The sequence below is a fragment of the Antechinus flavipes genome, chromosome 6 (assembly GCF_016432865.1).
Source record: "Antechinus flavipes isolate AdamAnt ecotype Samford, QLD, Australia chromosome 6, AdamAnt_v2, whole genome shotgun sequence".
NCBI classification, from domain to species: Eukaryota; Metazoa; Chordata; class Mammalia; order Dasyuromorphia; family Dasyuridae; genus Antechinus; species Antechinus flavipes.
The window spans coordinates 196,769,421-196,794,194 of record NC_067403.1 but is presented as its reverse complement, the minus strand read 5'-3'; the positions used below and the strand labels follow the sequence as shown (position 1 = coordinate 196,794,194).

Sequence of the window (24,774 nt, the reverse complement as noted above, 5' to 3'; positions counted from 1 at the left end):
TAAGTTAGCTTTTTTAAATCTCCTTTTGCATTTGGCCAATTGAACTTTTAAATGAGGTGTTTTTTTTATTGCATTTTATTTTCCATTTCACAGATTCTGTTTTTCAATGAATTGGTTTCTTTTTCATATCTATTTTGTAAGGAATTACATGCTTTTTCCATTTCATCAAATCTGTTTTTTAAGGAGTTTTCTAAAGTTAATTTGTTTTTTCTTTTCCAAACTTTATTGCAAAGTTCTCATTTCCTTTCTCCATTTTTCTTCTAATTATTTTTTAAGATCCTTTTTGAATTCTTCCAAGAGAGCTTTGTAAGATAGGAACCAACTCATATCACTTTCTGGGGCATGGTCTGGAGATGATTTACCTTTAGGATCCTCAGGGTTTGAGGGTCTGTTCTTTTCTTTCTCCATAAAAACTATCTGGTCAGACTTCTTTTTGCTTTTTTGCTCATTTTTTTTTTTTAAAGGTTGAGGTCTGCTCTTAGGGCAAAGGGATGACAGCTGCTTTGGTTGCCCTGGGGCTGGTGTTGCTGACTAACTTATGGTGCTGGGTAGATGTGACCAGGTGCCTCATTTTTCTGGGGTTCAGAGGCTCACTATTTGCCTTTTGTATTTGCTTTGGATGTCTCATAGCTAATCTGCTGATCCACTGGCTTGTAACCAGGACAGAATAGCCTAAGAGAGCCTCCTAGTAGATTTCCCAGTAAGTAGATACCGCAACACCCTAGATCCCTGCACTGGGTCTGCACTCTGCCATCACCCACTGCCCAACTGAAACAGACCTTTTCTGAAGTTCTTCCAAAGTATCTTCTGTTGGAAATTTGTTACACTCCGAATATTTGTGGGTTCTGTTACTCCAAAACCAGTTGAGGGACACTAGGAGGAGCTCAGATAAAGACATGTCTCTTCCATCTTGACTTCACTCCTCCACAAAACCCAAAGTGTTTTGATTTGGAAAGTGTTCTGTGATCATAGTAGGCATTTCAGTTTTTGGAAGGCCCTTTTCCCCATTTTGGACCTAAAATCTCCCACAGACACAAGATTATTATAGGGGTTTTAATTCTTTCATCCAGAGCAAGCAATTTTAAAAATCCTAAGTCATAGAGTTGTAGGCTTTAGTAGTGGAAGGAGGACCTGCCCAGATAACATCGATGGTTTATTTGAGAATGTGAAATAGTGTCAGGTTTGTGAGCATTGGGACCCTAATTAGAAGGGAATTGTTAAGTCTAAAAAAAATTTCTTTTTTTTTTCCTAAAGCCTTCTGGACTCAGGAAAACAATCTCAGAAAAATCAACATGATGCAAAGCTTGATGAATTTGACTTCCTAGGAACATTTAATATTCCTGTAAGTAATTGCTTATCCTTAAAAAATAAACAACAAAAAAATTCAGAAGAAATGAATTCCACCACTAGTTAACTGTCGATTTGTCTTGGGTTTGTTTTGGTTTTTTTTGGCTGTCGATTTGTCTTTTTTTTTTTTTTTTTTTTTTGGTAGGGGGAATAAGGAGAGAGAATTCAGGGAAGGAAGAATATCTGTTGGGACAAGATCTCTGGGTCTCTTTCCTCTTATTTAAAATGAAGCATTTGTACTAGATCTTTGGCATTGACAGTAATATTTTTTAAAGAGGAAGAAAAACTATTCTGGTTGAAGGTTACTTTTAATTACTAAAAACCAATAAGAAATGTGTGAATTAGACATGTCAAGAAAGCCAGATTGATTGTTACCTAGGGACATTTTTAATAAATCATTTTCAGGAATACTTTTCAAAAATAATCTTCTAGTGTGTAATACCACTCCTCTGTCACCATTATGAAGTACTGGTAAACAATAAAATTCTCTTCTTAGAATGCATTGTCCAGTCTCATGTGGCAGCTTGGTATCATAAAAACAATACTGGAAATGGGATCCAGAATATCAGGTTTAGATCCCAGGTCTGCTTCTTAATAACTTTGGCTGTGGGCGATTCATTATATTCTCCTTGCATGTAAAACGAGAGAGTGAGATTAGTTTTCTAAAGTCCTTTCTAGCTTCTGTTCCTGGATTCCTAATTTGGCATATTTCACCCTAGAACCTGTATTAGAGGCCCATCATCTCTATTGAATTTCTCTTCAGTGAAGGCATTTTAGGATCTAGAAATCTTATTTTATTCTTGTTTTGAGTAACATTAGACCTATAAAGGATTATGACTTTTTTTCCCCTGATATGTTTCTTAGCATTTTTACTACATAAGTAAAACTGCTGCAGTCATTTTTTTTTTTTTAGTAATTGTGAGAGTTTAAGGATTATGAGAGTTGAAGGAAAAAAGGAATGAAATATAGTTTAAATTAAGTTTGGCTTTGGTTGATAAGGAGGACAGTATCCTCTTCTGTAGTGGGTGAATAAATGAGAGTTCACTTTGTCACCAGTTTTTTGCTTTGTGGGTTAAGGGACTAACTTTTGCTTTGAACTCCAAAGTTGGAAGGGTTTTTCCTCCTGTGAAGAATTATTTTTGTATCTTGAAATACAAATTTCAGGTCAAAGCAAATAGACTTTAGTTTTCGAGTGACAATTGAGAAAAACTTTTTAAACGACAGTCTAGTCTAGACTCTGACAATGCAAGATTAATAGATGAGAAGATGAGTGTCCTATGTGGTTTTTCTTCATTTAGTTCCCTCGATTTCTTATTTGTGTTATTCATCATTTTTTTCTCATAGGTAATAGGACTTCCTGATGGACCTGAGTGTATGGGTGTTCCTGTGACAACCACAGATTTGCCTATTTCTGTCGATGCTATTATAGATGTGTTGAAGTATAGCCAGAAAGACATGGATGTGGCTGTAGAAAAAGTCAAAGAAGAAGTAAGATGAAATGACTTTTTTTCTAGATGTGAAAAATAGTTTTAGCTCTTCCTAACTTTTGGTTGTGTGACTAAGGAATTAAATTGATAACAAACATGTTAGAATCTGAATTGTTTACTTATCATTTTCATATTTTTTACTTAAACATGATGTTTCTTCATTTAGCTAGCTTTTTATAGTTCCTAATTTAAGGACAAAAAGATATTTTTTGAAATATTGATTTGAGGATAACTGGGAGATGGAAGTAGAGAAAGATTATGAGATCTAAAACACTTCTTAACAAGAAAAATTAATATTCAAAAAGTTTCACAGCTTTAGGTTTATTTTACAATTTACAGACAAGTCAGATAAATAAAATACTCAATTTACTCTTGTACTGGTCAAAGTGACTTCTTTTTTTCTAAGCCAAAAGTATCTGGTTGTATCAGTGCCTTTGAATGGAATAAATGAAAAAGCGTTACAATTTTTTTTCAAAAACATTTTTAACCTTTTTTAGAAAAATATTTTGAATTTTGAACAAAAAGCATTAACCTCTCTATCCTTTTGCTTTGCTTTCTCAAATATGGTGGTCAAAAACATGAAATAATCAATTCTTTCTTCCACCTAACTTCATGTACTATTACAAAGTCTTTAGCTTAGTTTAATTAAAAGTATTTATACATCTATGAACTTTAGAAAAGCTGACAGTGAAAATAGTGAAAGAATAATTATGTCACATCTCATTGTCACTTAATGAAAATTTTATCTGAATGTATATTAAAAAAATAATTTTAGTTCTGTTGGTCAACAAATATTTATAAAGGAATTAATATCTATATCCAGTTGTATATATTAGAAGTACAACCTGTAAGTTATCCTTGATGCTTCCCTTTACTCTATTTCACTTAGTTACCACTGCTGTTTTGGTATCATGTCTTCATTCTCTCTTCCAGAGTTACTATTTTTATTCCCTAATTATAAAGTCTTCCTTACAATGCTTCCTCTTTCTGCTACGTCTTCCTCTAATTTATCTCTATTGTTGCCAGAATCATTGTTTCTATACCTAAATTTGGTTATGTGACATTTCTTTGTTAAAAAATCTTATGTTCCCTCCAGAGCAGACTTGAGACTAGTAGTTGTTCATGATTTTTTGCATTGGTAGCCCGATGCTTTTATATTCACTTCCTGTAAGTCTTCATTTGAAAAAAAAAAAAAGGCTTTTTGATTTGTTATTTAACTTAAATCAAAATTTAAGTTAAAGTTAAATTAAAGCTTTTTGATTTATTTCATTTTTTGCATTCTCTTCCATACTAAACTATTCATTGTAACAAAAACAAAACAATCTTGTACAATATGCATGACATTTGATCTTGATGGTACCTTATCTCTTTGCCTTGAGGAACGAGAGAGCTGTTGCATTCGTTATTTATTGTCTGAAACCAAAATGGTTTTTCATTTACTGAAGAGTTTAGATTTTTTAATTGGTCTTATTTATTTGATCAGCTATCATTTAATTTAATTGATCAATGAAAAGGGTTTCAGTTTTTTAGATTTCAGTTTATATTGTTTTTTTTTAAATAACTTTTTATTTAGAAGTTATATGCATAGGTAATTTTATAGTATTGACAATTGCCAAACCTTTTGTTCCAATTTTTCCCCTCCTTCCCCCCACCCACTCCCCCAGATGGCAGGTTGACCAATACATGTTAAATATGTTTAAGTATAAGTTAAATACAAAATAAATATACATGTCCAAACAGTTATTTTGCTGTACAAAAAGAATCACACTCTGAAATAGTGTATAATTAACTTGTGAAGGAAATAAAAAATGCAGGCGGACAAAAATAGAGGGATTGGGAATTGTAATGGCTCTTAATCATCTCCCAGAGTTCTGTCCCTGGGTGTAGCTGGTTAATTCATTCCTGCTCCATTGGAATTGATTTAGTTCATCTCATTGCTGAAGATGGCCAGGTCCATCAGAATTGATCATCACATAGTATTGTTGTTGAAGTATATTATGATCTCCTAGTCCTGCTCATTTCACTCAGAATCAGTTCATGTAAATCTTTCCAGGTCTTTCTGAAATCATCCCGTTGGTCATTTCTTACCGAACAATAATATTCCATAATATTCATATACCACAATGTATGCAACCATTCTCCAATTGATGGGCATCCATTTCCAGTTTCTGGCCACTACAAAAAGGGCTGCCACAAATATTCTTGCACATATAGGTCCCTTTCCCTTCTTTAAAATCTCTTTGGGATATAAGTCTAGTCATTATACATTTTGACAACGATACTGTATGAGGACATATTCTGATGGAAGTGGTTTTCTTTGACAAAGAGACATGACTGAGTTTCAATTGATAAATGATGGACAGAAGCAGCTACACCCAAAGAAAGAACACTGGGAAAACGAATGTGAACTCTCTGCATTTTTGTCTTTCTTCCTGGGTTATTTTTACCTTCTGAATCCAATTCTCCTTGTGCAACAAGAGAACTGTTCGGTTGTGCAAACATATATTGTATCTAGGATATACTGCAACATATCTAACATATATAAAACTGCTTGCCATCTAGGGGAGGGGGTGGAGGGAGTTAGGGGAAAAATCGGAACAGAAACAAGTGCAAGGGATAATGTAAAAAAATTACCCTGGCATGGATTCTGTCAATATAAAGTAATTATTAAATAACATTTGAAAAAATAAAAAAAAAAATGAAAAAAAAAGGGATATAAATCTAGTAGAAACACTGCTGGATCAAAGGGTATGCACAGTTTGATAACTTCTTGAGCATAGTTCCAAATCGCTCTCCAGAATGGCTGGATGTATTCACAATTCCACCAACAATGTATTAGTATCCCTGTTTTCCCACATCCCCTCCAACATTCTGTATTATCTTTCCCTGTCATTCTAGCCAATCTGACAGGTGTGTAGTGGTATCTCAGAGTTGTCTTAATTTGCATTTCTCTGATTAATAGTGACTTGGAGCATCTTTTCATATAGCTATTAAGTTTACATTGTTAAAAGGATTGTTATTTTTCCTTCATATATTCTAATTGAAATATTCTGCTTAGATTAAGGTCTGTACTACATAGTTCATTGAAATCTTACTTTTGTAATTTACATGTGTATATATATAGGTTAAAGAAAAACAAATGAAAATTCAAGAATTGGAAGACAAATATGCAAAATTCCATGTGGAATATTTAGATATGGGGTATGTATCTATTAAGATTCTCCTTTTAAATGCCCATAAAAGTGTTCTCTCATGGTCTCTCATTCATTTTTTTCTTCTTTATAATCCCATAGGAAAATTGTAGAAGAATATGAAGGGATAATAACTCAATTGATGGGTAAGTCAATGTAGCAGAAACTTTGAAATAAAGAATCACTAAATTTAGAGCCTGACAAAGACCTTAACTTTTGTACAGTCTTCTCACATGTAAGACAAAGGACCTAAAAAGCCCGGTAGCACACAGGTGGATCTAAAGAAGATGTAGCAAGCTACTCAGTGTTTGCCTGATGCAATCCAGGAATAAAAGAATCATATCTGCCAAGACATTAGCATTTCCTTTTATATTAATAATTAAATACGAGTGCAGCGTGGTGGAATGGATAGGGGCTGACTGTGAAGGCAGAAGTATCTGGATTTAGTTGCTGTTCCTGCCATGTATGGCAGTTGTAGCTTAGGCAAGTCCTGTAGCCTTAGAGCCTCGGGCACTTAAAAAGAGTGATTCCCTACACTAGGAACAATCACTGCAGAGTTCAATGCATGGGATGGAATGTTATTCCCCTCCTGTCCTTCTCTCCTCTCAGAGGAGTAGACTTTCTTCATCACACATCTACCCTGCCTTCAGCCTCCATGCTGACCTCCTTTAATTTTAAACTAATTGCTGTCAGAGCCCTTTAAATTTCCTTTAATTGAGCAAATTTTCTATCTGGGAAGATGTTTTTTACGAACAGGATGAGTATGCTGGGGTTTATAAAAGGCAGAAAATCTCCAGTTTCCTGGAAGAATAGCATGAGTAGCTTTGATCATTAGAAATAGGCGCTTGGACTTTGCTCAAGAGACTTAAAAGAGCCAGAGAGGATGAAGTAAAAAAATTACCTGTGTTGCATGTATCGGTCATTCTTCAGTAGTGCTGAGGTTGAGTGTTATATTCTGGGCACATGGATTTCATGAGAAAGCTGACCAGTGTGAATGCTTTTGTGAGTGGGGAAGGGCAGCTGATTGGGCACTTATTGAGAGAGTACAATGGAAAATTGGAATTAAACCTTAAAAAGAGATGGCTTTGGTGTAGTAGGTGGCTGGATAGTTAGAAGTAAATTTGGATATTGGCTCTGAATTCTGGATATCCTGTGTGACCTTGGGCAAGGCAGCCTGCTACTTTAGGTCTTGCTTACTCCTTTGTAAAATGAGGAGTTTGGATTCCTTAATTACTAAGGTCCTTTCTAGACCCAAATCTTAAAAGCTCTTTAAGAAAAATTTTTAGGGCTAAACTTCTATGATAATTATCATTTGGGCTGTTGAATGTCAAGAGTTTGCCAAGTACTTTCATCACAAGGAGAAAAGAAGTTAATTGTTCTAGTTAATCATTCTTGGACTGTTCCATGATGGAAAAGAGCAGAAAAATCTTGAAAGTTTTATGTTTTTGAGTCCAACTTCTATAAATTCATTGTCATTAGCTAATTATTTTTTCTGCTCCAGGCTTTTTGAAGAAGGGGAATAGGAGGTTTGCCTCCAAAACCCCCAAACAAGCTATAAACAGCTACCTTCCCCCTTTACTTTTCACAAAGGCGTACTACTTATCTGTTCTAGAGAAAATGAATTGTGTTTTCTCTTGCTGTAGGTGAGGGATGGAACATTTTTTTTTTTTTTAAATCTATTCAAATAACAAAAAGAGTATACTTATCTTTTTGTTTTCTCTAGAGAGAGTTTTTTCTAGCTATATGTGAAATTAGAGGGTAGGGAAACATAGTGAGTTAACTCATCTTGTTCCTTTTCTAGGATGTTGATGGATTCTTTGTCTTCTGTTTTTTGAACTAATTATCCTTGCCCCGTTCTGTTGGCTTTAGTTATTTTATATAACTAAAAAGACCTTGTCAAGACCTATTTTAGTTAAAGGTATCTGGAACAATTTATTTTTGACCTTTTGTAGTCTGAATATAAATCTTTTATGGGAAGATTTGGATAATGGGTTGTATTTAATATCAATTTCTAGGTCATCCATATTGATGAGAAACCATTTCCACTGAAAATCAAATTTTATTTATTTATTATACTATTACTAGAAAACTGTTTTATCGAAACATTGTGTTTGTGGCATTAAGTGGATTTAAACCTTAATAAAAGACTTTGAGCAGGACTTGTCCTCTGTAGGGCATCAGGGGATTGTTTTCAAAAGCACATGGATCAACTTTTTCGGTGGTACTTTATGTTTTGAAAAAAATACCTTAATTGATTTGTTAAGCTAACCTTAATAGGCTTTAAGTATTTTTAATTGTTCTTAATCATTTATTATTTAGGAGGTTTATATTTTCTCTTCTTTTACTTGAAAATATCTCACTAGTTGTGGATTTTTGTTGTCAAATTCTTTCAGGCTAGATCTTTGAAATAAATTAATTTATTTTTTGAATAGGGAATGTAATTTTGGGAACCAATCTTAGATTTTTTTTTTTTTTTAAGAATATGTATTTTGGCCAACTATGGTGGTTTTTCCATCTAATTTTAAAAAGCATGATGTTATTTTGCTATTTCTTTATATATGCATTTAAAAAATTTTTGTGATTATATACATTGGTGACAGAAAGTTAAGTATTTCTATTCCTGATTTCTTTTGCAGTATCTGTAGACTATTGTCTTATCAACTGTAGACTCTCTTTAGGTTCTCAAATGATCTCATTTTTTTTTCAGTGTTTTCTGGACTTTTACTTAATCAGCTTGAATTCCTAAACCTGTACAATCATTTGTTTTTCCAGAACTGTTGCTATTTGGGATTATTCTTTAATTTTATTTCTGTTGTCTATTGATCTGTGGTAGGTTTTGTTGAATTGTTATTTTCCTAGATATTTGGACCTTGGTATCTGTTGATACAGTTGAGCCATTTGCCTAGTGGTTATTTATTTCTTCTTTTTTGGATCTTCTCTTTGGATCTTTAGATTCATAGATTTAAAAGTTGTCATTTCCCACCCCCTCATTTTACCCAGAGACCCAGAGAAGTTATGATTCTTCAGGGTCACATGGCTGCTAATTGTTTGAGGACATATTTATTTATTTATTTATTTTTTAAATTTTTGCTGAGGCAATTGGGGTTAAGTGACTTGCCCAGGGTCACATAGCTAGGACATGTTAAATGTCTGAGGTCAGATTTGAACTCAGGTCCTCCTGACTCTAGGGCTAGTGCTCTATCCACTGCGCCACCTAGCTGCCCCTTGAGGACATATTTAAATCCAGGTTTTCCTGAATCCAAGTCTAGCAATCTGTTCACTATACCATGACATTTCAATTATCTTAGCATATTTTTAAACTTTTCAGTTTTTTCTTTTTAATTTCTATTTATGTTTCAACTTGAATTTTTGGGAAGACATAAGTTCTTTATTGGGTTGCAAGTTTTATTTGAATTTTCTACTCGTTGTTGTTGTTCAAGCATAAGTACAATCAGTCTCCAAGATGTGGGCTGTAATCTTGCCCACCAAGTGTGAGATTTTGGCCTGGGCAAGAGGCAGAAGAAGGAGCTTTGTTTTATCCTTGTGATCTGGTTGGAAAGGAAAAGAAATGTTAATATTCCCTCTGTTTCTTAGAGAATCAGAGAGAGCAATTTTCAGGGCTCTAAGGGGAAGGGTACCTCAACCCTTGGTGCATATCCGCTGTGCTACAGGCCAGCACTTAGAAGATTTCTACCCTTCCTCCTTTAATTCCTTTAGTCACCTGATTGGTGCAGTGTGAGTGCTGACATTCTCAGCCTTTGATGTTAGACTGTTTGGGGTCAAAGAAGTGCAGAACTCCCTGAGCCTTAGTATAGAAGCAATTCCTTTGTTCTCATCTGATGGCTTTTGGAGGCAGCAGACCATCTCCCCAATGGAATCATATCTCACCTGGTAGGATGCTTCTTGGACCTAGCACTGGGTTTCGAAGTCATGGTCTATAGGTATATATAACTATATAGTTATAGTTTTCTTCATTATTTTGACTTCTTAATTGCAATTGTTAAACTTCTCTTGAAAATGGTGATCATTCTTTTATTAGAATTATTTTTCAGTCAGCAGTCTAATCTAATCTCTTATAATTGGATATAATATTGTTTTCATATCTGTCTCTTCTAATTTTGTTGCTTTTACATTACTTCCAAACTGGTCTGACTACACAGAGCTGAGTCTGAATGACTTCTACAACTGTAACCAATTGTGTCCTATTGAGATACTAAGTTAACTTCATTTTTTTTGGGTAACATTTGTTATTTTCCCATTCCAGTGCTTTCTGATTTATTAAAGAAAATATTCATGGGTTTTCTTAATGAAGCTTTTTGTGATTTCTAAGCCTTTGGACTTTTGCATTTTTTTATTCTAGATTTAATTTTTTCAATATTTTCTACTACTTTGTGCCCTTCTTTACTGAATTGACGAGTATTAACATATATGTTGACTTTGTTTGAAGGATCTTGTGAAATTCACGGAGCCTGGAGTCAGGATTCAAAATTGGCTTCAGTCATTTAGCAGCTGTGTGAGCAAGTTACTTCTGTTTGCCTTAGTTTCCTCATCTGTAAAGTGAGGATAACAATAGCACCTTCCTCTCAGGATAGATCGGATGAGGATCCATTGAGATAGTATTTGTAAAGGCACAGTGCCTGACATAGAATAGGTGCTATATAAATGTGAGTTATTATTCTTTGTAGAATCTCTGTACCTCATTAATTGAATAGAGATTGGCACACAATCTCTAATATTTTCTGCATGTGTTCATCATGAACATTGCAAGACATAATGACAAGAACACTCTGAAATGATGTTTCTTGTTGCTTTTGGACATAAGATGAACTTAATTCCTTCATTCACCTCTTGAAGGAAATTCTTTATCATCCTTCCATTTACTTAATAATTTCATTTTGTCTTCTGCTTTGATTATAGCAAGAAAGTTAATATGGTTCAGTTTTCCTAATAGTGTATAAACTCATTGGATAAATTAAGTATTTATGTGTGGATTATCTAAAGCACTTTGGAAGTGGGGCTGCATTGAGAATTGTGTATTTTTCTTTGGGTGGCTATGATCAGGGAAGCATCAATTTGTGGCCAGCCTGCTCCTTATAAACACTACCATGTGGAGCTGGGCCTGCCTCAGCAGGTACAATGTTTTTCCGATAACTCTATATGTGGAAAGCTATGTGGAGCTCTGGCACCTTGGTAGACTCTTCCAGAGCTTGTGTTCTCATGGCGTAAGCTTTGGGAACCAAGTGTCCCCTCCATATCCCAGTGACATCAGAATACATTTGGAAGAGATGTATCATATCACTTCAGATAAGATGATCAGTGTTTATATTCCATAGCGGATGCTCAGAAGCAGAAAGATGTTTCAAAGGCTGAAATCCAGAAGATTTTGTCAGAAAAACAGCAAATTACAGCAGACCTGAATTCCATGGAAAAATCTTTTTCTGATCTCTTCAAACGACTAGAAAAACAGAAGGAAGTTTTAGAAGGATATCAAAAGGTGTGTGGCTAACCTAAAATATAATAAGTGTAAAATTTTAAGCTTATTGATCTTTAGAAAGCTAGTAGATTGTGTTGTTATTGATCCATCTCAGTCTATTTTTAGCCTCATAATTCTTGGTTTATTTAAAATGAGGCAACCCTAGGATTGATCTCTGGGATGGCATAATCTTGAAGCAGATTGGTGAGACTAGCAGAAATTTTCCCCTAAATCACTGAACAATGACTCTAGGCTTTTCCCTTTAATAAAGCCATACTATCTTTCATAATATATGGAATTCAAATATTAAGTTAAAATGTTATTTTATATATTCTTTACATTTATAGGTTATCTATTAATAGAAAGCTTATTCCTTATACATACTCCATTCTGATGGGAAGTAGAGAAGGCATGTTAGAAAGGCTATCTTCTACCATGTCCTGGAGTTGCACAGAAGTGAAGTCACTTCCTGAAGAACTGGGGCAGTTCTGAGGGGCTGGCAGCTCCCCAAGAGATGAAGCTGGTGGTGGGACATCCTGCTCCTACACAGTCTTTCCTTTTTGGCTTTTATGTTTTATCTTTCCTTCTCCCTTGACAGGCAGAGGCCCAAATTACAAAAAAGTGCTTTCTGAAATTGTCCCATCCCTGTTCTGACACAAGTATTCATGTCCTGTCAGTATGGTTTCCCCTCTTCCCATGGAGATATAGGATTACCTTTAGGCACATGAGCTTCACTGTATAAAGTAGCCCATGAAGTTTGTGTTCCTTTAGAATGAAGAAGCCTTGAAGAAATGTGTTGAAGATTATCTGTTGAGAATTGAAAAGGAAGAGAGAAGGTATAAAGCACTCAAGGCTCATGCGGAAGAGAAATTAAACCTGTAAGTGCCTTTTTATTTGGTATTGGGGGGACCCAGCAGTTTGAGGTGCTTCTGTTCAGCTGAAGACTGAGAGCCTGGGTCCTTGGGTCACCTGCAAAACTGAACTTTTCTTGTTATTCCATAGAGCGAATGAAGAGATAGCCCAGGTTCGGAGCAAAGCTAAAGCTGAGACGCTAGCTTTACAAGCAAATTTACGAAAGGAACAAATGCGAGTTCAGTCACTAGAGAAAACTCTGGAACAAAAAGTAAGCTCACTCTCAGAGATGACCTGCCCTTTGAGAATCAGATGCTTGTGTGGAGTTGAAACTGCAGCCCTGAGTTGACTATTTAGAAAGCTGAGAATTGGGCTGGATGAAGTAGCTTTCAGTGTGTGTGAAGTAGTTGCACAGGGGGGCTGTGCAGGGCAGGTGGAACTTGGGGACTTTGTTTCTTTCCTTTGTATGAGGGCCTGCCACACAATAAGCACCCAATCAGTGTTGTAGAATTGGAGAGAGGGGTTGGGCAGAGCTTAGGAAATGATCTAGATGGGCGTTTGAGGTCTTCAGTTCAGCAAGCTTTTATGAAACAACCACTGTGTTTGGTCTGCTGTGCTAAGTCCCGTCCTGTCCCCCTCCCCCCTAACTCCCCAAGCAATTGGGATTAAGTGACTTGCCCAGGGTCACACAGTTAGGAAATGTTAAGTGTATGAAGCCAGATTTGAACTCAGGTCTTTCTGACTTCAGGGCTGGTGTTCTACCCACTGTACCACCTAACTGTACTACACCACCCTCCTCCCCCTCCACACACACACACACACACACACACACACACACGCACACACGCTAAGTTTTTGAGATATATAAGCCAACAATGAAAAACATTTCCTGGTTTTAAGGACAATTTTTGCCTATTCTGGCAGAACTCCTTATCATACCTATAGGAATAATTTTTTTGGTTAAATTAGGGGTAGGAAAAGGAACTGATCAAGGAAGCCGAATAAAGTGTCACATACTGAAGATATAGTTGAGGTGAGAGGAGAGGTGAAAGGAGAGGCCTTAAGCATTTACAGGCTGTCTTGGAGCAGGGGATTGGGAGAGCTAATACAAGGAGTAGTATTTACTGCCAGATTTTAGGCTTAATGTATCTTTACATAAAAGGAGAATAAACTGTCCACCCAGGAGATGGGTGGGAGAAGGAAGACTGGCCACATGTGGGGTTGCTGGTTGTGAGGGAAGCTCAGGCTTGTACACATCGGAAGGATCTGGTATTACCACAGCAGATTGCATCCTTTGATGGGTCTTTGAGATGCAGTTTCGAGAGCAGCATTGGTTTCATTTCTTAGAAATGGTTTGTTCCCAGTTGTCCTGTGTGTATATTCATAACTCACTTCAGTCTTTTTTTTTTTTGGATGTGTTTTATGGAATAGCTTGAGTCTAATACTTGAGTGTAAAGATTATTGTTAAATTGTGTTATGATTACATTCAAATCATAAAAAACACTTAGTAAATACTGCTCTAATTTTATTTATTTTTCTTCCTTTGTAGACTAAAGAAAATGATGAATTAACCAAAATCTGTGATGACCTGATTTCAAAGATGGAGAAGATCTAACTTCAGAATTTTGGATTGTTCTATTTTTTGTTCACCCTAACTTGTCCTTGTTTCAGTGTTGTCAGTTTTGTATATGTAATGTTTGGTTGTCACGTGCACTTTCTTAACTTTCTTAATTTCTGTTTTTCCATGTTGCAGATATACTAAAGTGTATTTTTTTTTAACTTAGTAAATTGACCTGTTTTTAAAAATGTGCTTAAATAAAGTTAATCCTGCAAGCTGTACTTTTTTTTTTTTTTATTTAGAAATTAGGGTTTTCTAACAGCAGTCAACAAAGTTTATATAAAAAGCTAAATCTCTTAGAGGTTTATAATCTTTTACAGATAACTTATTCCTTTGTTGAAGTATTACAGATTTCACTCAGATTTTTCAGGAATAGGGGACATCTAGAGGGTAATTAAAAGAACTATTATAACTTCTCACTTTTTTCCTTTTAAAAGATTTTAGAATCAAGTACTTTAAAAATTGTTTAAAATAGGGCAGCTAGTTGGTACAGTGGATAGAGCACTAGCCCTGAAGTCAGGAGGAGGTGACTTCAAATCTGACCTCAGATACTTAATTCTTTCTAGTTGTGTGACCCTGGGCAAGTTACTTAACCCTAATTGTCCCTGCAATAAACAAATAAATAAATAAATAAATGAAATCTTTAGTTTTTTTTTTGTTATAAAATCTGTCATTTCTGAATATACTTCTTTTCCTTCCTTTATATCACAAACTGTTTCTTGTACAATTTTTTTTTTTTTAAATAGAAAAGGCAGATTTCTTTTTATTTTTTTTTTTTTGGCCAACTCTTCTCTAGAGCCGACTGATCGTTTTGGTATAACTTTCTTTTTGGTAAAATTTTAAACTAAAATACAAAATGAGAAGAGAAAAAAAAATTACCATATACATGCAGATCATAAGAGAAGATTCAATATAAAAATAAGTTCCATTTCAAGAAAACCTATATAATTGCTCTACGTTGTTTTTAAAAGTTCTGCAACTTTTTTCTTTCCTGTTTTTTTGTTTTTTGTTTTCTGTATAGTTTTTACTTCATTTCTCCCCTCTACTCCCCCCCATCCTTTCCCTCAAGACTATAATGGAGCATGGAGACACACACATACATGCACATATAAGACTATATTACGCTTATTTCCTATCATATCTCTTGAGGTGGATAAACATCTTCATAATTCTGTCTTTTCATAGTTTTCTAAATCAACCTGCTCATCATTTTCCACACCTCAGAAATTCTGGATTAAAACAGCATCTTTTTTCATTGGATCTTTGAGATTAATTTGGGTATTTATAATAGAATGATTTGGTTGCTCAAAGTTATTCTTAAAACAATAATGCTGTTAGTATACAGAGTATTCTCTTGGTTCTGCTCATTTTGTTCATTATTTTCTGGAGTTTTCTCCATGCTTTTCTAAAATCACTGAGCTTATTTCTTAGAGTAATATTCTATCATGAATATATACCCCAATTTGTTTAGCCATTTCCCAATTGATGATTTTCCCTGCAATTTCCATTTTGGGCGCAACTATAGAGTTGCTATCAATATTTTAGAACATGTATGTTCTTTTCCATTTTCCCTAATCCTCTTGAGAAACAGATCCGATGGTATTGCTGAGTCGAAAGGCATAGACAGTTTAATAACTTTTTGGATATAATTCCAAATGTCTCCAAAATGGTTGAATCAACTCAGATCCACCAACATTTTTTTTCCACATTCCCTCCACCATTTGTTTCTTTCCCCTTCTCTTATTTTAGTCATAGATGTAAAATGATATCTCAAGGTTGTTTTAATGCACATTTCTCTAATCGATAATGATTTAAAGCATTTTTCATGATTATAAATTATTTTCTTCATTGGAAAAAACTGCTTGTTCCTATCCTTTGACCATTTATTAGTTGGAATGATTTGCTTTCTTATATATTTGACCAAGTTCTTTATATATTTGAGATATGGAACCTTTATCTGAGGAACTTTCTATAAAATTTTTTCCCCCAGTTTTCTGCTTTCCTTTTGATCTTGGCTAAATTTGTATACTACAAAACCTTTTTAATTAAATCATATCATATCATTAATAATCATATCTAGCCATTTAAATCTTACAGTGCTCTCTGCTTCATAAATTGTTCACTTATCCATCACTCTGATAGGTAAATGTTCCATGTTCTTCAAATTTTCTTGTATCATCTCCTTTTATATTTAGGTCTTGTGTCCATTTTGATAATATCTTGGTAAATAGTGTAAGATCAGTCTAAATCCAATTGCTGCCAGACTGCTTTCAGCTTTCCCTACATTTTTAACCAATGAAGTCTTATCTCAAAGATTTATATCTATATTTATTTGCTGCTGAATATAGTTATTCAGTATTTGACAAGGTTATGGTCATACTTTTCATTTTTGATACTAGTAATTTGACTTTCTTTTTTAAAAAAATCATTAACCAATGGTTTATCTTTTTTTCATAATACCAACTCCTAGTTTTATTTATTCAGAGGTTTTTTTCTACTCAATTTTATCAAATTCACCTTTAATTTTTGGAATTTCCAGGTTAGTATTTGAAGATATTTAATCCAGTTCATTGTCTGTTCTTTCTCTCTTATTTTATTGCTAGAAGCGCTGAGAAATATAAATTTTGGTTGATATGTTGTTTTATTATTGTCATCTTTAGTGAGATTCCTGATTTATATTTCTATTCTTATTTTTTATTCTTTAACTTATATATTTGTTAAGATTAGGTTGTTTAGTCTACAACTAGTTTTTTTTTCTTTCTTGTTTTCATGGCCCCCTATTGAATGTAATTTTTATTGCATTGTGGTCTGTAAAGGAAGCATTTAGCATTTCTGCTTTTTTGCTTTTGGTTACAAAATTTTTGTGGTCTAACATATGGTCAATCTTTGTAAAGACATCGTGTACCTCTGAGAAAAATACTATTGTATTCCTTTCTATTTTTATTCATAATACTACTGTATATACCACTGTATTCCTTTCTTTTTACATTCATTTCTCTCTAGGTCATCTAGAGATCTGTCATATCTAGGTTATCTAAAATTCTATTCACTTCCTTAACTTCTTTTTAACTTTTTTGTTAATTTATGTAGTTCTGAAACGGGAACGTTAAACCATTATATAGTATTACACTCAGTTTCCACCTGAAATACATTTAACTTTTATATAAAATTTAGATGTGGTATTTGGTATATAAAAGCTTAGTATTTATATTGCTTCATCTATGGTACCTTCGATCATAATATAGTTTTCTGTTGATCTTTTAATTAAATCTGTTTTAGTTTTGACTTTGATATGATTGCTACCCCTGCTTCTTTTGCATTGGCTAAGGCAAAATACACTCTACTTCAGTCCTTTATTTTAACTCTGTGTAGCTCTCTTTTGAAAATATCTTGCTTGTAAGCAGCATATTTTAAATCTTAATTTACATACTCTTCCATGCCTTGCTCCCCTTCTTGTTCTTCACATTTTAAATTTCTTTATAAATTTAGAAAACTTTTATACCTTTCTAAATGTTTATGTTCTCTGTTTAACCTGATCTGATGAGAGTAGAGATCCAGCACTACTTGCCCTCCTCCCCAATCTTATTCTTATTTGTATCAGTTCCTCCTCTCATGTCTTGTTTGATGATAATTGCTCTTTTTTACATTTTCATACTACACTATTTTGCTTTTTTGAATCTCACCATATACTACTCAGCTCTGCCCTAATCTTTCTTTTGAACTACCCAATCACTAATGATTATCTTAGGCATAAACTTTTCGTTTCCATGTCTTAAAAAAGTAAACAGTTTGTCCTTATTGAGTTCCTTGTAATTGGTCTTTTTATTTATATATTTTTAGGTTGTAGTAAATTTATTTTTGAATACACATTGCTTTATGATCATGTTGGGAGAGGAAAAATCAGAGTAAAAGTAAAAAACCATCAGAGAGAGAAAAAAAAAATCAGAAAAAAGTGAACATAGCATGTGTTGATTTACATTCAGTCCTCCCCTTAGATCTTTTTCTGGATGCAAGTAGTATTTTCTGTCCAAAATCTATTGGGATTGCTTTGGATCACTGAACTAATGAGAAGAACCAAATCTTTCATAGTTGATTATCATATATTCTTGCTGTTATTATGTACAATATATTCCTGGTTCTGCTTGTTTTGCTCAGCTTCAGTTCATGTAAATCTTTCCAGGCCTTTCTATAATCAGCTTGTTCATCATTTTTAATAGAACAATAATATTCTATTACCTTCATGTACTCTCAGCTTGTAGAGCCATTCCCCAAATGATGGGCATCTATTCCTTTAACAATTTTTTGCCACTACAAAAAAGGCTATTACAAACCTTTTTGCACATGTGAGTCCTTTTCCCTCCTTTATCATTTCCTTGGGATACAGACCCAGTAGTGATCCTGCTGGGTCAGAGGATACACAGTTTTATAGCCTTTTGGGTATTGTTCCAGATTGCTCTCCAGACTGCTTAGGTCATTTCACAGTTCCACCAATATGTAATTAGTTTTCAGTGTTTACCTTATATTTCTCTTGGATCTTGCATGTCACATTTTCTATTGTGAAAAAATTCTGAAAATCAATTCATTGAGTGTCTTTTATTCCCCCCATTACGGAGCATATGTGCTAGATATGTTTTGGTCACAATCCCAGTTCTTTTGCTCGGTGGTACCTTGGTATTTATAGGTAATTGGTTCATACTTGTTAATTGGTTCTAGAAGGCATAACAAGTGGCAAAAATAGTTCTGAATGAATTTTTCCCTTAAGTTCATCTCCAGCCTGAAGACTAACCATCTCTCCTCAATTCCCCAAAGGGCATGTAGGGCTTCCAGCTGTGGAGAAACAAGCTAGCCCAGTCCATGCTCCCTCCTTGACCCAACTCACTTTCTGAGTGGACCCTCAATCTTTATACTCTTCCCTTGACATCCAAGCTTCCTTGGGATTGTGAGGACTGAATATAGAGCTTTAAGCTATGGTCCGGCCACTTAGGGCAGTGACTGTCACCTGGGGCTTGAGGCTGTTGGAGTCCCTGCCTGAGAGTCTCCTGACATGACCACCACAGCTGCTGCCTCCCTGGGCTCCTGCAGCTGCTTGTGTCCCCACAGCTGCTCCTGCTGCTGCTCTTGTTTGCAGCCCAGCTCTGTGCTCTTTGAAAACTACTGTTTTGGAAGCCACATCATACAGGAGCTGTCCCGACACTTGCCTGTCCATGGACACATCACCACAGCAGCCTCAGCTGGGGAGGAACTCTCCATGGCCAAGGGGCAATAACAGCAGTGAGGGGACCACTGACCCCTAACCAACCTCATATCCCTCAAGCTCAAGCAAAACAGCAACCAAGTGCAAGCAAAATGCAAACATCAAGTGCTGAAGCATTTTTTTCTTGTCAAAATGTGTCAAATACTGAATCTGGCAAGTTTCAAAAGCAGAGGAGTTGCAGAGGTACCACTGTGGTAGTGTTCCAAGAGCTGCTAGGTCTTGTGTGATTCTAATTATGACTTCATAGTATTTGAATCTTTTTTGGAATTTGGCTATGATAGTCTTATAAGTTTTCATCTTGAATCTCTTTCAGGTAGTGGTGGGAATTTCTTTTTTTCCCCTATTTCTATTTCCCCATCTGTTCTAAAACTTCAGGGCAATTTCCTTTAATCATTTCTTGCATTATTGGATCCAAATTATTAATTTTTTTATTATAGTTTTCAGGTAGTCCAATTCTTGTTTTCTTTTTGTCTGTTGTCCAGATCAGTTGTTTTTCTTATGAAATGCACATGCTCTTCTATTTTTTCCATTCTTTTTATTTTGTATTATTATTTCTTAGTCTTTTATGAATGCCATTTATTTCCCTGTGCCCAATTCTAGTTTTCAAAGAGTAGTTTTCTTTAAGATTCTGGATCTCCTTTTCTTGTTGGTAGACTCCCTTTCATAATTTTCTTGGTTGTTTTGGATTGTTTTTGTTTATTGTCCTATTTTCCCCTCAGTCTCTCTTGATTCTTAAAGTCTTTTTTGAGTTCTTCCAAGAATTTTGATATTAGGCTTTGGAATAAGAGGTAGTTTTTTTTTTTTTTTTTTTTTTTTTTATCAGTATCCTCTTCTAAAGATGAACTTCAGTCTTCTATATTTCCGTAGTAACTTTCTATGGTTATGTTCTTTCTCCTTTGGTTGCTTATTTTTATTTTTAGCAGTTTGTTATAATCACCCCTAGCCTTAGAGAGATCTCTGAGAGAGAGACAGAGAGAGATTGTGTTTGTGTGTGTGTGTGTCTCTCTCACCTCTGGTTTCAGGTCCTTACCATTATTTTTTGAGCATTGTCCAGGACCCAACCTCTAAAATTCTTTCCTCCTCCAAATCACAGCTAGGGCCCTCAGGGAGACGATGCTGGGAATGCTCTTGCTCTCTGAGGAAACTCCAGTAGCTATAACCTTCACTTCTTCCCTCCGACCTGGAACCTGTAAGTGCCCACAACCAGTAGCAGCTAACCCCACTGCTTCTACACTCACTGGGTACATGTTGGTTCCTTCTTGCCTACAGCCACAGCCAGGGAGCACAGCTGGGCACCCTTGGCAGCAGAAGGTCCTTAAGACTTGCCTTGCTCAGATATCTGACCCCCTGAGTTGAGAATTCCTGTGTCTGAGGCTGGGGCTACCTCCTAACCCAGCTGTCCCCAAGACTTATTGTTTGAGTGAAGATTTCCTGGAGGAAATTACACCCAGGCCAAACCTCCTGTCCCCAGGTCTATCTTTGGTAGCTTTTCCAGTTGACCCAGGAAGACTGTTGCTCTGCTCCAACTCTTGTTTATTTTAGCTACTCTGTGTTCACCCTGAGGCTGCTATTTTGTCTTGTTTGTGAGGTAGATCTGGAGAGCCTATTCTACCATCTTCCCAGAATCTTCCCTCAAAGTTATAACTTCTTAACTAGTCTTCTTTCTTCCAGTCTGACTCCTCCCTACCAATGTAATCCCCTTACATTATCAGATTCATCTTATTAAAGTAGGACTGATCTTATTTTCCTGCTCATGCTTTCAGTAGTCTTCTATTGACTGCATAGGTTCTTTGCATAGTATTTGAAACTCTACAATTTGGCTCCAATCTATTTTTCCAGCTCTTTCCCTTCTTTATGCATGTGTGTTCCAGCCAATCTTTCTTGCATGCGCTCTAGTTTTTTCCTGATTCAGCCTTTAGTTTAAGCTGGCTGTTCTTTGTTTCATCCTATACTTGTTTCCCTTCTCTCCCTGCCTGTGTGCTGCTAGTTCTAGAATGCCCTCTTTATATAAAGAGAAATAAGATCTTTTCAGGAAAGGCAGTTAGTGAGTAAAACATTGGACCAAGTTTATTTATTAGGTGATACAGAACTCCTGGAATAAGATTCTTAGAACAATTGGATTTGGGCAGGGAGAATTTTGGAAGAAGGGAATGTGTTTATTTTAAGTAATAAAAATAAAACAAAAAATATGGGATTGGGGAAGGGATCAAGGCTGCAGGATGTAGAGATCACATCAGGATTGGCAAAACAAAACAAAAAGCAATGGACTGATTTAAAAGAAGAGAAAATAAGTTTAATGGAAAGCAAAATTATACTCCTAAATGTGCCTATATTAAGGCCTATAGTAAAAAAAAGAAAAGAATAGGAGAATTTATAAGATGCTTACTGCAACCAAGGGACACTAGAATATAGCATGAAAAATAAAGAATTAGAAAATATAATGTTTGATAAGGTGAAAAATTGATAAAGTTGATAGTGGCAATGGATAAGTGGTGAAGCTCTATTGGACACCAAAAACGAGACAAAGTGCAATCATTGAGAAAATTCAATATAAAGAACTTTCTATTGAAAGGGGATATTTTTTTTTCACCTCTTCTTTGGAACCAATTTTAATAATTGAAATTAAATTGAGTTTGTCTGACTTGTAATGTTTTTATTTGTTGTTATTGTAATTGTCATGGTTTTGCTTTTTCCCTCTTTTTCCCTTTCATGGGAATGGAGTGTGGCAGTTGGGTAGTATAGTATCTGGACCTGAAGTCCAGATTCAAATTTGGCCCTAGACACTAGTTATATGAACCTGTATAACTTGATAACTCTGTTTGTCTCAGTTTTCTTTCATCTGTCAAATGGGCTGGAGAAGGAAATGGCAAAGCACTCCAATCTCTTTGCCAAGAAAAACCCAGATGGGTCACAAACAGACAACAGTCAGCATCTCAGCAGTTTACTTATTGTATGGTGTAGTTGTCCTCATTTCTATTTGAGAGTGTCATCACTGATTTAAGCAACTTGGAGGGCCATGGAGGGCCTTGAGTAGACTTCAGGGTGTCTATGAATTTTATGGAGGAGGGGAAATTTTCATTCCCCTTTAACTTTCCTTCCATTACAAATGTAGGCAACAAACCCAAGTAAATTTAGGCTTCCCCAGAATGCTAAAGAAGTCCATGATTCAATCAAATCCTAGGTGCAGAGAGATCAACTTGCCAAAATAACTTGGGGAATACATTAGCAAATATGTGTCTCAAACCTGGGTTCCCTGTCTCCAAACTCAGTGTGGTTTAGGCATTTAGTAATAGACAAATGAATAAAAAGAGAACTCGCTTCCTATCTGAAGCTGTAGTATCTTCCTACATCAAGCATATTGTAAAGGAAAAGACTTCCCATGAGAAAGTTGATTAGAAATAGTTATCTGCCTGTAGGAAACAAGCATTGTAAAATATTTATTCCAAGTTTTACAAGGTTCAGTAGCAGACAAGTCAGTGGTTTGATCCACGTGAGAAAGGATTGTAAAGAATTCCCATAATCCAGATCTAGGAAACAAAGCCTGTAGAGTGTGAGATCCTCAGAGCTAAGGGAGTCTTGTTTCTGTCTTTGTATCCTGGCCCCTAGCACACAGTGCCTTGCTAAATTGGGTAGCAGGTTTCTGAAGTGCAGAAGTTCTGAGACAGCTGACATCTGATTTCCTTGTCTCACTGCTAGGTTTCCGTGAATTTGTACCTGCTCTTTCCTTTGGATACTGTACTGGTGGGAGAGTGACATAACTTTATAAGTAGACTGCTTGCGTTACAATGACAACTTTTGCCTTTTGTGCAATAAATATTTAATGATTAAGAGTTAATGGTTGTATTGAGATCAACCAAATCAGTTCCAATAGAGCAGGATTGAACTGAACCAGCTCCACCCAGGGAAAGAACTTTGGGAGATGACCATGAACCACTACATAGCATTTCCAATCACTCTATTTTTGTCCGCCTGCATTTTTGATTTCTTTCACAGGCTAATTGTACATTATTTCAGAGTCTGATTCTTTTTATACAGCAAAATAACTATGGACATGTATACATATATTGTATTTAACTTATACCTTAACATATTTAACATGTATTGGTCAACCTGCCATCTGGGGGAAGGAGGGGAAAAATTGGAACAAAAGGATTTGCAATTGTCAACGCTGAAAAATTACCCATCCATATAACTTGTAAATAAAAAGCTATAATAATAATTAAAAAAAGAGTTAATGGTTGTGAGCCACCTGGCAACTGCCCATCAGTTGAGGTTAATTTATAGTTTTATCTCTGGCCAATATTTAAATGGGAAACACCCTAGTGGAGGCTTATGTGCTATAGTTGTAATAGAGAGAGTTTCCTGGTCAGCCTGAGGGGTGCTCTATTCTCCACCCCCCTTAAGCTAGGATCCAGAGATAAGGGTAGCAGTATAGTTGGCTGTTGGTAAAGGTGCACATTTAGTTACGAGCCAGTTCTAGCCTAAGAAAGGGGAGTTTGGAGAGTTGGGGGTCATTGTCATGATCCTGAATGGATGTAAATAGCAACCCATCCATACCTTCTGTGGATTTCTGTATGTTTCATTAATCTTTTTTAGAAAGTCTTGCTAATCCACCAGGGGCCATTTTTAAGGGCTTTTAAAATATTTTGTAGGTTCTGAGGTAGAATTCAGACTCTCTTCTTAGCATATGACCAGTCCACCTTATTTTTCCAGATTCCCAGTGGTATCCCTTAAACTGCTTACTGAGCAATGTAGAAAATAAATTTGGACCAGTATCTTACACCACATATCAGAAAAAGCTCCAAATGGACCCTCAACCTTAACAAAACACAATACTTTTTTTAAAAGAGTTATAGCAGTTATTTTTTAATTTTTATTATTATTTTTTTAATAACTTTTTATTGATAGAACCCATTCCAGGGTAATTTTTTACAACATTATCCCTTGCACTCACTTCTGTTCCGATTTTTCCCCTCCCTCCCTCCACCCCCTCCCCCAGATGGCAAGCAGTCCTTTACATGTTAAATAGATTACAGTATATCCTAGATACAATATATGTGTGCAGAACCGAACAGTTCTCTTGTTGCACAGGGAGAATTGGATTCAGAAGGTATAAATAATCTGGGAAGAAAAACAAAAATGCAAGCAGTTTATATTCATTTCCCAGTGTCCTTTTTTTGGGTGTAGCTGCTTCCATCCATCCTTGATCAACTGAAACTGAATTAGCTCTGTTTATTGAAGAGATCCACTTCCATCAGAATACATCCTCAAACAGTATCGTTGAGGTATATAATGATCTCCTGGTTCTGCTCATTTCACTTAGCACAAAACACAATACTTCTATAATTAAAGAATACAAAAAATTACCTTTTACAACTATGATTAGGGAAATACAGGTGGATGTATTTTAAATTAATGCACCTGGGTTTCTGAATGTGAAATGAACCTTTATATGTTTGTATAACCTTTACTGCCTTCTTGATTTATCAGAGGTTGCCCCAGTATTTCTGGAAGAAGGGATCACCACGGGACTATTGTAACCATCCTGATGA

The 24,774-nt window shown here is 35.4% G+C and overlaps 1 protein-coding gene across 1 annotated transcript in view; it reads left to right on the top strand.

Moving 5' to 3' along the window:
- TACC3 (transforming acidic coiled-coil containing protein 3) overlaps positions 1-14,189 on the top strand; it is a 35,086-nt gene extending 20,897 nt beyond the window's left edge. The window contains exons 9-16 of the mRNA XM_051964620.1: positions 1,255-1,342; positions 2,692-2,835; positions 5,959-6,035; positions 6,128-6,171; positions 11,359-11,519; positions 12,270-12,376; positions 12,501-12,621; positions 13,900-14,189. Of these exons, the coding sequence (XP_051820580.1) occupies positions 1,255-1,342; positions 2,692-2,835; positions 5,959-6,035; positions 6,128-6,171; positions 11,359-11,519; positions 12,270-12,376; positions 12,501-12,621; positions 13,900-13,965 (808 nt within the window). The 3' untranslated portion in view covers positions 13,966-14,189. The remainder of the gene's footprint in view (positions 1-1,254; positions 1,343-2,691; positions 2,836-5,958; positions 6,036-6,127; positions 6,172-11,358; positions 11,520-12,269; positions 12,377-12,500; positions 12,622-13,899) is intronic.
- Positions 14,190-24,774: the final 10,585 nt, after the last annotated feature.